At 43.8% G+C, this 15186-nt stretch overlaps 1 protein-coding gene across 3 annotated transcripts in view; it reads right to left on the reverse strand.

Annotated features, from left to right (window-relative positions):
- Positions 1-9345: 9345 nt before the first annotated feature.
- WDR25 (WD repeat domain 25) overlaps positions 9346-15186 on the reverse strand; it is a 109735-nt gene continuing 103894 nt past the window's right edge. For all 3 annotated transcript variants that reach the window (XM_081912881.1, XM_081912883.1, XM_081912882.1), the window contains 2 exons: positions 11841-11981; positions 9346-11444 (listed from right to left, as the gene is read on the reverse strand). In XM_081912881.1, coding sequence (XP_081769007.1) covers positions 11223-11444; positions 11841-11981 — 363 coding nt within the window. In that variant the 3' untranslated portion in view covers positions 9346-11222. The remainder of the gene's footprint in view (positions 11445-11840; positions 11982-15186) is intronic.

A 15186-nucleotide genomic window follows, 5' to 3' on the forward strand; every position in this document is an offset into this window, starting at 1 on the left:
CAGTGAGCACTCAGGGCTGACTTCCTTAAGAATGGATAGGTTTCACTTCCGGGTCGGCGCCATCGCCGAATGGCGGGCTCCCTCCGAGCTCCGGAGGGAGCCTGCTCGGCAGGGGCTGGGTCCTACCGCACCGGCGATGCGGGGACCCTTAAAAACCACGGCCACGGAGGCCGTGGACATGGAGACTCGGCTGGCACCGTCAGCGCCCTCTCGATTCGTGAAGGAGCCCTTTTAAAGGCTACGGATCGGGTGCCGGGGAGGAGCGTGGTGCTTTGAGTCCTCTGCTATCCCTGCCGAGCGCAGCCGCATGCCATCCGGCGGAGAGCGCTGACTTCTTCTATTGAAAATTTGGACCCAAAAGAAGAACCCGTGAGTAATTGGAATATGGACTAAAAAGAGGGATAAATTTTTAGAATTTGGAGCGAACGGGGGAGGTGGAAAAAAGGAAGTCAGCCCCCCCCCCGAATTGTAGAAGAGCCAAAACAAAGGACTGGATAACTAAGATCGAGAAGAACCTTATCTTGCCGAACTAGCAACTTCGCGAGGGAAATTTATAAGATTGAGCTGGAGGAGAAAAGTGGAATTTGTATTAAAAAGTAACCCCCCCGGAATCCCTGGAGCGATTCGTGAAAATGCCTGGAGAAGAACAACGGAGGTTTTGACAGCTGTCAAAGAGCTGTCAAAACGGAAGAATGAAATTGAGACTTTGTTATGAGGACTTTGCCGGCTACATTTGTTATAAATTGGAGATAAATTGTTTCAAATAAGGATTTATAAGTTATTTGGACTGGCGGATGTGATCTGGAAGGGAACTTTGTTATTGTAATCCACCTAGAGGAGCTGAGGGACATTGCATGTGTTTTCGACGGGAAACTTGAACAGTTGGATAGAACTTTTAATCTCCTGGGAAACTGCAGAAATGGAACATTATTTTGTCTACAGAGGCCTACACTTTACTGGAAACAATGGATTAATCTGTTGAAAAATGAAAGGAACATGATGTAATGTTTTGCTCCTGAATAACAAGCCTCTGTAGAGACACTAGAAGCCTTTGGAAAAAGAACATTTCTGTGAGGGAACAGGGAAGTAAAAAGGAGGAGAGTGATTGACAAGAACAAGGAAACAACAAGAACTGGACAGAATGTGGGAACATTTGGGATATCCAGATTTGACAAGCTTATGGATATAAAATTGGAGTTTATACTCCTGGATATAAAAATCTGGATAGAAGAAATGGGCCCCCTTTGATAGACTCCTTCTATGATTGGACATCTGTAATTTTAAAAATGCCAGAAGTTTAATATATGCCATTTTAAAAAAAAAAAGACCGGTAAAGAACCAGAGGGATGTGGGTTTAGTGAAAGGTGGGTTCATCAGGAAGACACTAGAAGTGGAGGGATAGGGGGAACGCAACAGGGAAAGAGGGGAGGGAAATTTGGAATCCAAAGGTTGTAAAATTATTGTTTGTTTTTATTCTATTTTCATCTGTATTATATCTGAAAGGGGGGAACTCGTGGAAGGGAATAGGTCGACCTTAGGGGATGGAAATTTGGATAAATTGAGTTATTGATGATGAGTGTATTTTGGGAATAAGAATTTGTTGAATATCATTGCTTTTTTGGAAGATTTGGAACACAAGAGGGGGTGGGGAGGGGAAGTCCTGGATATTGGAAAAAGTTTATGAATTGGATTTTATTTGTTTTAATTTGGAAAACCTTAATAAAAATTATTTTTTTTAAAAAAAAAAGAATGGATAGGTTTGATCTTCTTGCAGTCCATAATTCAAAAGAATCAATTCTTCGGCAATCAGCCTTCTTTATGGTCCAGCTACAGTTAGATGGGCCATTAGCCTGATCAGACAAGGCTCATCTTGTTTTCTTATCGGTTAGGATTGACAGATGTTACATCTAAAGCATTTGGAGGGCAGTAGGCTTGGAAGAACTATCCTGGAGGGATAACAAGGTGATATCAAAGCCTGGTTGTGTTGTTTGATCTTGATGCTACAGTAGCTGAGTAATGAACATTCATGTGTGCATTCACTCTTGATGCACCCAGACATGGTCTCAGAGACTGAAACCGCTGCTGATGAAGACATTCATCGAGTCAATAATCGAGCCTAGAATCGGACATCCTTCGCACCCATGCCACATGCACACCCAAATTGCATTTGATGGTTGTTTTTTTAAAAAAAATTGTGGACACTTTCTTCCTGTTGCATCAGACTGGTGCGCTGAAAGCCAAAGATGACACTTTGGTTGGAGCTGTGACTAGCACCGATAATTAAAAACTCGCGTCCTTGCTTAGGTGCCAGGTTAGCCAATCTGTTTGTTTTCATGCCTGTTTGTCCTTGACGAGACTCTCCTTTTATTAAAGGGAACCTGAAAGCGCTTACTATCTTGAAAGGCTTTGAGGCTGGGGGAAGGGAAGAGAAGGAAAGCTGTATTGCTGCTGCTGCTGCGATGGTGTCATTAACACCTGCTGTTTCAGTAAACAAGGCACACTTCTAGGGCTGCAAGCACTACAAATAGAAAGCAAGTGTTTACCAAAACTTGAACAGATGATTCCAAAAATACATCTTGCGAGAAGGTGAGCATTCACTAATAATCCTGAGATCTTCTGTTGCACTCCTTAAGTACCAAGACTGCATTCTAACAAGAGAGTGACTGAAATTTCTAGGTCTCCTACAAACATTATGAATCTGGACCAGTCCAGTAGCTGGATGAAATAACTACCTTGCCAACCACGTCCAGGAGCTGGGAAAAGGGGCTCAGTAGGGTGCTTTTATCTCAGTAAGAGCTCAGGACAAACTGAGAGGCTCCAATCCTTATTGCTGGTCCTGCCCCTTCCTGGTAGGATGTTAGATCAGGCAAAAGTCAATGTAGTACTTTCCAGGTGTTACTGGGACTACAACTCCCATCAGCCCCAGCCAGCATGATCTGAGCAGATGAAAGTTGCAGTCCAGGAGTCGCTGGAGGAACAACCTTGGTCTACTGCAGGCATAGGCAAACTCGGCCCTCCAGATGTTTTGGGACTACAACTCCCATCATCCTTAGTTAACAGGACCAGTGGTCAGGGATGATGGGAACTGTAGTCTCAAAACATCTGGAGGGCTGAGTTTGCCTATGCCTGGTCTACTGTATCAAACCCAAGGCTCATTTAGGGGAGCATCCTGCTTTCCCAGTGGTCAACCAGAAGCCCATGAAAAGCCCATAAGCAGATGTGAGCATGGCAGCACCTGCTCCAGCTGCGTATCCCAGAAACTGGTGTTCAAAGTCATGCCATCTCTGAGACTGGAGGTAGCACATAGCCATCATGGCCAGTAGCCATGGAGGATAAGCCATGCAGGTGAGTCACATTTGCCACTTCCTGCGGCAGCCGATTCCAGTTTAACTGCATGTTGTGTGAATATATACTGTCTTTTGCCTGTTCTGAACCTTCCAACATTAAGCTGTCGTGAATAGCTTCAGGTTCTGTGGCTGTCGATGTTGCCAAGAATGTTGCAATGGTAAATAAGCTATTGCCTGGGGAACATTATTATTATTATTGTATAATATTTTTATTAATTTTCACAAAAACATTTCATTAAAAAAAGCCATAAAACATTTAGAACTATATACAAAATCAGTATTGAATCCACAGTATAGGATTACTTGAATCCCCTGGCTTCCCTCCCCCCCCCCCGCCTCTCCTGGTTCCTTTATAATATTTTCATTCATGCATGTCAATAAAGTCTTTATCTCTGATTGCTTACAATTTTTGTACACTGTCTATAATATTACAAGTTTTTTTATAAAAATCCTGCTAATATATCAACTTGTGTACATTGCTTTTGTCAATGTGCAATAAACATTTTCCATTCTTTTATATATTTGTTGTCATCTTGATTTCTACGTTTCCCAGTTAATTTAGCCATTTCAGCACACTCCATTAGCTTAGTTTGCCAATCTCCTTTGGTGGGGACTTCTTCTTCTTCTTTCCAATGTTGGGCTAACAATATCCAGGCGGCCGTTGTCACATACAGTACATTTCCGAGCACAATTCAAAGTGTTGGTGCTGACCTTTAAAGCCCTAAATGGCTTCAGCCATGTACATTTGAAGGAGCATCTTCACCTCCAATGTCCAGCCCAGATACTGAGGTCCTGCTCCGAGGGCCTTCTGGCAGTTCCCTCACTGTGAGATGTAAAGCTACAGTGAACCAGGCAGACGATCTTCAGTAGTGGTGCCCACCCTGTGGAACACCCTCCCATCAGATGTCAAACAGATAAACTACTATTTGACTTTTAGAAGACATCTGAAGGCAGCCCTGTTCAGGAAAGTTTTGAATGGTTGATGCCTTATTGTGTTTTTAATATTTTGTTGGGAACTGCCAAGAGTGACTAGGACAACCCAGTCAGGTGGGCAGCAAACAGTCATACCTCATGTTTCATCCGTTTCATGTTACGTTCTTTCAGGATACGTCCCGCGGCGACCTGGAAGTACCGGAAAGGGTTACTTCCGGGTTTCGCCACTCACGCATGCGCAGATGCGCAAAATGATGTCACACGCATGCACAGAAGCGTCAAATCACAACCTGCGTGTGCGCAGACACGCCTCTGCGGGTTGCGTTCTTTTCATGTTGCGAACAGGCCTCCAGAACGGAGGCCGTTCGCAACCAGAGGTACCACTGTATAAATAAAATCATCGTCATCTCTTTCCCAACCCCAAGTATCTCTCTCTCTATCAAAGTGTCTATCGAAGTATTTCTCATCTCTCTATTTATATTCTGGCTTCTCACAAAGCATCAGGGCAGTGTACAGCAGCACACAAAAAAATGTAAAAGCAATACGGGAAAATAATGAAAGTCGCCACCTATTCAAGAAACTTTTATAATGAAAGAAAAAAGAAAAAAAACTCAAGTGAGAGGCTTGAATAGCAAGGTATTTTTATACATATGTTGGCCTTCTCCAATTCCACATGGAAGGAAACACTTCCTTAAACAATGTGTAAGCTATACTGTGGAAATTGTGACCACAAGAAGTGTGGATGGTCACCTAATTGGACAACTTTTAAAAGGAACTAGACACAAAAAAACAGAGAGGCTAAGGCTATCGAAGACTCTTAGTCATAACGTCTATTATGTGAAGCTCCAGTGTAATCATTGCTTTCAATTCCTCTATAACTCCAGGCATTGGGTATTAGTGGTGCTTCAATGGTGAGAGTCATCTACAGGCTGCCATTAAAATATCCCGTTTTGTAATTTAAGTACCTAGCAATTATTTCAATTTTCAAGGACATTGTACTGTAGCCACGTTTTTTTAATAATAAAAAAAACCTGAGCTATTGAAAGGTCAAAATGTGAACTCTATTAAGTATTTGAATCCCGAGAAAGTAGTCAATTATTGCTTCATAAGATGAATTAATAAATAATGATACTTTACTTGCCTTTGTTGCCTTCCAGTAGACGCTCTCAAAATGCTTTGCAAACACTAGTGATTGAAATCCCACAACATGCTCCTCTCAAGAGAATGTTGCAGCAGAAATGAAAATGGTGCCACAGGAGAGAAGCAACATGTTCCAGTAGAACAACATTGCAAGCTCATTCTGCTTCATGTGACTCAAAAAGACCAGTTTGGCAACTGCATCACAGAAAGCGAGGGATCTTGGGTTGTATTCAGCGCAGCATTGAGATCATTCCATTAGCACGAGGATTGCTTCTTGCACAATGGAGCAATCTTCCCCGTCGTGTCTCTGGAGGGTCCCCTCAACCCCCTGGAGATTTGGGGATGGGGGCATACACAGGGGGAGATACACCATTCATTTGAGCAATGCCCCTTGGGCTATTGGTGGATGCACGTGTGCACATGAGATCTCAGGTTCCGTTCTGGTATAAAGCCACAACCAACAATGGGATGCCTATCCATTTTTGAAACACTGAACATTTCACTATTTTGCAAAAGGACTGCGTTCATGGGCCACAGGAAAGGTCTGTCAGGTGTCAGAGGATCCAGTCCGCCATGGTAGGTTGCCAGGAACAGATAAGACAAGGAAAGTTCTTACCAATGCTTTTTATTCAATATTCACAGAGAGAGGCTTAGAAATGCAACCTCTGGGAGTAATGGTGTTGCTGCAAGTGAGTCTTCATCCCCTCCTATTATGTGTCATCACTACAGGTGCTGAGATGTGTCCTCGGCCTCTGAGGTCTCTGCTCTCCTACTTTCAATGCTCATTGGGTTATTGGAGGGGGGACTGGAATGCTTTCTGGAATGTCCGCCAGCTGTCCTCCCTTTGGTGCTTCTTCTTCCTTCTCTCCTATTATTTCCCAGATTTCCCCCTCATCTGCCTCTGAGCTGTGATCTCTCTCAAAGCCCTGTTGTAATTCTGAATTGTCTTCTTCTTCTCTGGAGGGGTCAGGCTGGGGAGGAGGTCTCCACCATTCCTCCTCTACCCAGTCCCTGACAACTGCCGATAACCACTCACTCTTAAAAGAGATGAGAGAGATCTGATAGCCATCTTATATCTAAAGGGCTGTCACATGCAAGATGGAGAAAGCTACTCTTCTGCTGCTGCTGCAGAGGGTAGGACTTGAACCAAGTTAAAGGAAAGGATACTCCGACTAAACATCAGGAAGAACTTTCTGATGGTAAGAGCTGTTCCGATGGTGGAACGGATTGCCTCAGGAAGTGGCGGACTGTCCTTCATTGGGGGTTTTGAAGCAGAGGTTGGATGGACAGCTGTCATGGAGGCTTCAGTTGAAATTCCTGCATTGCAGGGGGTTGGACTAGATGGCCCTTGAGCTCGCTTCCAACTCTATAATTCTGTATTTGCTGATAATGGAAAGAATGACACAGAGGGTGTCCATGGCTGAAACAACGTAGGAGGGACCGGATAAACGATAACTTCATTAAGAAAATTAATATTGCTTACTACGGCATTCCTCAGCCTTGGTTCCAAAGATGCTGTTGGACCACAGATCCCATCAACCTTTGCTATTGGCTAAGCCAGCTGGGGATGGAGAGCTATTGGGGACTCAAGGCTGAAGAAGGTTGGCTAAGAGAAAATTGACAGGGATGAGTACAGAAAGGGAGGCGTAAATCCTCAGGAATTCTTACCTCCCGCCTCAAGCCCAACTGTTAGATCCCCCTAACTTCAAGTCCTATTATGAGACGTAAGTGGCATGGTCTGTCTTGCTCACCAGGCCCACACTCCTAGCTCAGCAGCAGACCTATTCAGAAAATGAGGCTTTAAAATGAAGATTGTACCTACACTGCCACTCTGCAAACCCGCAGGTGGGCCAAAATAGCTACTCATGTGCTTTTCAAACTTCGCCAACCTGAAAACGCTCAAATACAAAAGGTACCAAATTAATTCAAAGCCTCACAATGGAGTAACAAGAGTCTCCGAGACAAAACTAAACAGGAGGAAGACCTGGGAGGAAAGCTTAGGCGCTCGTCAGTGAAATACCCAATGGATCAGATTGATTTCTTTCTGAAATCGTCCCTTCTGTTTCCCACTGACGTATCTGAAGTAAGGGAGGTGGGGAGACAAGCCAGGGACAGCAGACTGGACTCATTCTGTGTCTAAGAAACGCCCCAATCAGACTGAAGAGTCAAAGCAGTGCCAGACTATAATCTACTGATTCCTGATGATTTGTTGTACCAACCTCTTAAGAAGTTGTAGTACCTCCTCTGACCATTTGCAAGGGTGGTGCTGTAGTACAGCATAGAGCAGGCCAGCAGGTCTCTTCTCCAGCAATCTGCCATGATGGTACAGATATTAAGGGTGCTGGGTTCTGCTGCAGGGACATACCAGGAGAGGTGGTCCCGTAAGTACAAGGGTCCTAGGCTGCATAGGGCTTTAAAGGTCAAAACCAGCATGGAACTGACTCCACAAAAGTTTTTCAGTGGCCAACCAGATGAAGAAGAAGAGGAGTTTAGATTTCATATCCTGCATTATCACTACCCTAAGGAGTCTCAAGGGACATGGGTGGCGCTGTGAGTTAAACCACAAAGCCTAGGACTTGTCGCTCAGAAGGTCGGCGGTTCGAATCCCCGCAACGGGGTGAGCTCCCGTTGCTCGGGCCCTGCTCCTGCCAACCTAGCAGTTCAAAAGCACGTCAAAGTGCAAGTAGATAAATAGGTACGGCTCCAGCGGGAAGGTAAATGGTGTTTCCGTGTGCTGCTCTGGTTCGCCAGAAGCGGCTTAGTCATGTTGGCCACATGACCCGGAAGCTGTACGCTGGCTCCCTCGGCCAATAAAGCGAGATGAGCGTCGCAACCCCAGAGTCGGTCATGACTGGACCTAATGGTCAGGGGTCCCTTTACCTTTAAGGAGTCTCAAAGCAGCTAACAATCTCCTTTCCCTTCCTCCCCCACAACAAACACTCTGTGAGGTGAGTGGGGCTGAGAGACTTCAGAGAAGTGTGACTAGCCCAAGGTCACCCAGCAGCTGCATGTGGAGGAGCAGAGACACGAACCCGGTTCCCCAGATTACGAGTCTACCGCTCTTAACCACTACACCACACTGGCTCTCCACAGATGGGAAGCTTGCAAACAGGACCTGAGCCCCATCTGCAAAATCCAGCAACTGATATTCAGAAGCATTCTGCCTTGGACAGTGGAGGCACAGGATATGTATCGTGTCTGGTAGCCACTGAAAGTCTTATCCTCATTCATTTGCCTACTCCTTTTTTAAGCAGAATTCCCTCTGTAGAGCAACTTGTCAGGTTATTTCTAATCTAATATTTAGGAAAACTGCAAGGGTTTTCCTTTCCTGTTTCAGAAAACTTTTTTGTAGGTGGGCAGAGAAGGTAGTACTTGCTTTTTAATTGTGTTGGTTGTTTCTCTTAAGTTGCTTCTCTACTGTTTTAGACTTGTTCTGTTTTAGACTTGGGTTCTGTTGCACTTTACTTATTGCTTTTATACGTTTTATCGCTGCTAAGTGTTTTTACGATATACTGTAAGCGGCTCCGATAGCTTTTTGGAAGCATGTGACAGGAAAATAACATAACATCAAAGAAAGAAAGAAAGAAAGAAAGAAAGAAAGAAAGAAAGAAAGAAAGAAAGAAAGAAAGAAAGAAAGAAAGAAAGAAAGAAAGAAAGAAAGACACACCCCGAGTCAGCCATGTCCTTAATGTAACCTCTGTTCAATGGAAGTCCATGTCCTACAAAATGTAAAGAACTAAAATGCTATTGTGTCAATAACTTTCATCACAGCTGTGCCCAGAAAAAAACCTGATCAATAAACACACCCAGTCAATGCAAAAAAACAAAAAAAGAGTAAATTGGTTTGCCAATGAATATGAGCACAGGAAACAAACAAGGAAGCAAGGATTGCCCTAGCTTACCTTCTTTGCCATTTTCTTTAAAAAAAAAAGTTTTTATTTGACATTTTATAGTATCTTCATCGATTCCTTTATACATTTCAAGATTTAACAATTTTCACCTCAGCACATCATAAAACTATGCACTCTTATTTACACAGAATAAATGTATACAAGCGCTTTTTGTCTGGCATGAAAGGTGTGTGGTACAAATGGCTGAGTTCTTACCCGCCATCTATGGCAGATCAATGAAATTTCCGCTGGTTCTCATGCAAATCACTCTACACAAAAGCTGACCTCTGACATCTCTCAGTGATGGCTCACATCAGAGTGGCTGGGGAAACCCAGACAGATGGTGGGTGGGGAATAATAATAATAATAATAATAATAATAATAATAATAATAATATAAAGCCATGTCTCGACCCTGGAGAAATGCCACAGCTGAAGACACATTTTCCACAATGCACAGAACACTGATGCTCAGCACACAGAATGAAAACATACTGGCTGAGACTTGTTAAATACAGAAATATAACTGCATTTTAGGGCAAGAAGCCTATCCAGTATTGAACATCAGTGGCATGGAAACAGGGATCACGAACTTAAAATACTGATTCCATTTTCCTTTCTACTGCCAGCTCTGCTATGGCAATCTCTGTCTTATATGAAAGCTACAGCTCCTCTGTAGAAACTTCTGCTCATATGGAAGCGACTCGCATCCAAATCATACAGGCCCCAAACGCAATTTGTAAGTAGAACTCCCCACAAGATCCTTAATGACCGTAACCTGTGCCAGAAAAGTCTCTGTGGTTGCATCGGCCACAGCGCTGAGCCTGTTAGCATGACTTAGCCAAGGACTCAAAACAGGGAAACTCCTGCAAGGCCAAATCATGTACCGGTAAAGGGCTGGAACTGTTTTAAAGAGAAAAGGGCTGAAGTTCAGCTTTAGCTAAGCAGGAGAAAGAAAGAAAATCACCTCTAGTCTCTAGGACAGAAAAGGTTCAAAGGCTAAAGTGTAGATTCAACCAGGTTTAAAGAGGGTCACATTTTGATGCTCCCAGTGGGACCTAACCTTGACTCTGAACCTTTCTTAATCACTTCTAGTCACAGGTTTTGTGCATTCTGTAGTGAGTCACGGCAGCTAGACTGTATAGACTTGGGGCTGCAGGCTAGCCACTCATTCATTTTGGAAGCTCTTTCCCTCATTAACTATAGCAGCAAGAGGGTGGAAACTAGTCACAGGTACAGATTTAGTAGTATTCTGCAAGAAAACCACAGCTCAGTGAGCATCAAGACGCTGTAGAGCAATGGCTCCAAATGTGGATGTTAAGAGGCAAGAGGGTAGCGGGGAGGTGTCAGTTACTATCAGACTTTGAAAAGCTGGCGCCATTAGATCCAAGTTCACCAATTTTGTTGAATTAAATCGATTTAATAGGGTTTTGAATAAACATGCAATTCATTGTTCCTGCTTCGAATTTCATTGTGTTAATATGTCCCTTAACAGGTCATGCAAACCACTATTCTGAACAATGCACTTTGTAGGGTAGGGTAGAGGGCATTGGGGATGAGTTTATGGAACCAGAGAGGCTGTGCTCCACTGCCCTAAAGTATCACAGCTCCAGGCAAAGTATGAAAAAAAACGAGCTAAGCAAGTTGGGCACCTGTATGGTTGAGCCAGCAGCATTCTAGAGTAGGGTTTCGCAAACTTGGGTCGCTAGCTGTTTTGGGACTACAACTCCCATGATCCCTAGCTATCAGGACCAGTGGTCAGGGATGATGGGAATTGTAGTCCAAAAACAGCTAGAAACCCAGGTTTAGGAAACCCTGCTCTAGAGTAAATTTGGAAGCAAACTTCAAAACACAGGACGGACACACACACACACATATATATATATAGTTGATTTTTAAGATCACTGATATTATCATTGCCAGATCTTGATGACTCCGTCCCAGCCACATGTAGCAAGGAGTGACGGAAGGACTGGATGGAAAGTTGCACACACGCAGGCCTGGCTTTGCGCGGACAGCGTGCGAATGATCCGAGCCGTGCGATAGTTGTAGAAAAACACTTTGCCCTCCGAACTCCCCGTGACGAGCAGCATTCCGTCGGGGGAAAACTCGCAGCCTATCGCAAATCCTTCAACCTGCAAGAATCCGGAATCGAAAGAGGTTAAATAAATCAAGATGTTAATTAAGGAAATGGGATATGATCTATAACCTCCCGAAATTTCATAGTGTAATAAACATGTCAGTTTTTGCCATAATGGCCTAATTGCTTCCCTAGGTGTTTATTAAGACAGCCCCATTAAGGACTTTACATTGTTAGCGGCAGCCGGTTTATACGTGACAAGGCTATTAGCAACTAATAACACTTGCAGGTATTTTAAGCTCTACTCGCTCCTCAGTTTAGTTCTAAATTAACTAAAATATAGAGAACAGGGTTGAAGTCGATTAATTTTTATCCCCGCTGTAAATCAGAAGCATAAGCAGGCATTTAAAAGGGCAAGATCTATTACGAGTTTGCAGAGAGGGGAGGATACCTTGTGCCCTTCGTATATCTTCTTTTTGTTCATTCTGTAGGGCCGCAGGCTCGAGAACAAGGCCAGGTAGTTGCCATTTGTCTGAGCAACGAAGGCAGGCTCCTTAGGATGCGGTGCAAAACTGGGGCAGGTGTAACGTTCCTGTGTGGAGAATTGGGAAGAACGGCAGAAGGATAAAGCCTTGGCTCCAAGTTCTAGTCTCAACATTGTACCAGGCCTATAATCAAGCCTGAGCAGAACAAACCACATAATCATAGAATCGTGATATTGCAGAGTTGAAAGGGGTCCCGAGGCTCATCTAGTCCAACCCCCAGCAATGCAGGGATCTTCCCCAGCCCTTCTTCTGTTTCACCTGCATCTAATTTTCTATTGTAAGCTCCTCAGGGCAGGGGCCTGTCTTCTGTGGAATGCTTTGCATGGCGACGGCTACTATATAAACGTGAGCAGAGCTAAATGGAAAAAGGAAACCTGAAAATGATTTTCTGACAAACTCTCTGAGGGTTTTCTTTTCTGCCCTTTCCCCCAGCTGAACTGTTGGAGAAATGCACCTTCTACCCGACAACACAGTGGAAAACCTGGGTGCAAATGTGGATCCAACCCAATTTACATATTGGTGACAGTAGTATCTGTGCCCTACTCCTCCCCACTGCTTCCTTCATCTACTTGTATGAACAATAGAGTTTTGAACAGAAAATAAGAAGACAAATTTCTGGGTATTTGCTGGAGCAAAATCCTCCAAACCCTGATTTCACCACCTACAAACTGAGTTGAGGAATTTGATCCAACCCTACAACAAGTAATAAATTTACGTTAGAAATGAACCGCGCAGTATTTATTTAGTTGATGCTACGAAAACGCACAAAGAAATCCCACATGTGTCGGAACAATCAGAAATCATTTCTATGATATGATTTAGCAGCAACAGCAGCAGCAAAAATCACCCCTGCATACAATTTGCTCTTCTCGCTTTGCTGCAAAGCCGTATCGGAGTAATTTGGACGACTGACGATCGTGTTGCGGGACACGTGTTGCAAATTATTCCCTTTTAACAACGAAAGCAGCAAATGTTGGTGGAGGAAATAAGAAGTGCTTCTTAAAAGAAAGTTGCGCTCCTGCAAAACAGGACTCAAGCAGCCCTTTCAGGACATCCCAGCGACAGCCTCGATTCCTTTGACCACTTGCTCACGGCGGAACGTGACATCAACTTTTGTGACCATCTTTCCCAATTTCTCCACGTGATAGTGCTTAAAGACAAAATGCAGGTCTTTCCAGGTGCTAATCTGGTGGAAATTGCTCTGCATTTGTCCAACAGGGGTGTGGAGGAAGGAAATCCATATGACCATGGAGGACCATGGGCGTGGGCAGGATTTGTTTTGGGGGGGAGGGAACTGCTGAAGGGGCAGAACCTCAACTGAGTACAGTGGTACCTCGGGTTAAGTACTTAATTCATTCCAGAGGTCTGTACTTAATCTGAAACTGTTCTTAACCTGAAGCACCACTTTAGCTAATGGGGCCTCCTGCTGCTGCCGTGCGATTTCTGTTCTCATCCTGAAGCAAAGTTCTTAACCCGAAGCACTATTTCTGGGTTAGTGGAGTCTGTAACCTGAAGCATATGTAACCTGAAGCGTATGTAACCCAAGGTACCACTGTACTTTCAATGCTTTTCAATATATTTTGCAGATCTTCCGTGACCTCCTCATTAATTTTCACTCCTTCTCATTGTGATGCTCAGGCTGTGACTGATGATCAGCCCCCATACACATGAGCAGGGGTGTCAACTTGAATTAAATATTGGGGGAGAGGCAGGTAAGCCCCCCCCCAGCATAAGCAATCACATGATGTAGCACATGCACACCATTTGAATAGCAATGCCCATCAACTTCCTCAAATATTTTATGGGTGGGGTTGGCTCCTAGGAGTTGACTCCTGTGCACAAGAGGGAGGTATCAGCAACCTAGAAGTAATGTGACATTTGCAGAAGTCTAAGGAGTAACTTCTTCACACAGCACATAGTTAAAATATGGCCACCAACATGAGCATCGCTTATTTCCCACAGTTTTCTCCCTGGAGCCAGTTTTTAGGAAGCCGCAACAGTGAAAGATTTTCACCACTTTTAATCTAAGCCATTCCTTCCATATGTAATACCTGAACTGTTTTTGTCTGAGGTTTTTACCATACCAGCTCTTAAACGATCTGAACCCAGACACTTGGTGTTTCAATTGAATTAACCACTTCTTCTGGTGTATCAATAAAATAATCCATATATATCATCTATCTATCTATCTGGACTTCATGGCTGGTAGCCATTGACAGCCTTGTCCTATATAAAGGATAGATCAGGTCATTTGTTCCAGTGTAGAATGGACAAGAGGCTCAGATGCAAAAGTAAGCTGTTTTAGAAAACAGAGAAAGAAAGGCAAACTATGGAAGCTGTTTTGGCTCAATGAATGGTGTTTACCCTCGATGAAAGTGGAAATTGACTTTTCAGTGTATTGGGAGTGTACGCAGCCTTCCATCAGAAAGATTAGAGATGGAAATTTATGAAACTAAAGGCATTTTTTTGGGTAATTGTTTACCAAAAAAACCCCAAACCAACCCTCAATTTCACGCTAGCTCCAGAGAGCGCAGTAAACTGCCCCATTCAATAACACTCTCCTTTTTAACTCCCAAGGAAATCATTTTGTTTAAGCTTCTGAATACATCAGAACTGAGTGCTCTGCAGTTTCTTATTCACTGAAGCGCATTGCTTTTGAAGTGCAAATGACTAACCTACTATCACAATTTATGCACTGGATTGTGCATCTGCAAATCCGGACAAAGGCAATCACGGAAAGTTGGGAATGGGCAAGTTCTATTAAATCATCCACTCCATCTCTCCGCAAGGACAGAATTGTTCTTTTCAGAGATAAATGGATGCAAACTGACCCTGATTCTTTATGTTTTCAAAAGAGACTTGAGTTTCCGCAGACTTCCTGCTATATGTGAAACGGATGGATTTATGTAGGAAACGGCTTTTAAAAATGGTGCAAAATCATTACACTGCACAAGATGGCAGTTCTAAAAGCAGCCAGCTTCATTCTTCAGGAAGTTGCAAGAAAGTCACAACAGGGAGGTATCTAACAACTTCCTGTTTCTAAAAAAACAGGTGTAGGGAATGTGTTTTTCCTGTCAAGAGCCTCATATCCACAGAATAATCTGTTAGGGCAGGCTTCCTCAAACTCGGCCCTACAGATGTTTTTGGCCTACAACTCCCATGATCCCTAGCTAGTCTCAAAACATCTGGAGGGCCGAGTTTGAGGAAGCCTGTGTTAGGAGCACCTGAGAATAGTGGGTGGGGTCACAGCCA

The sequence above is a fragment of the Podarcis melisellensis genome, assembly GCF_964234715.1.
Source record: "Podarcis melisellensis genome assembly, chromosome: 1".
NCBI lineage: Eukaryota > Metazoa > Chordata > Lepidosauria > Squamata > Lacertidae > Podarcis > Podarcis melisellensis.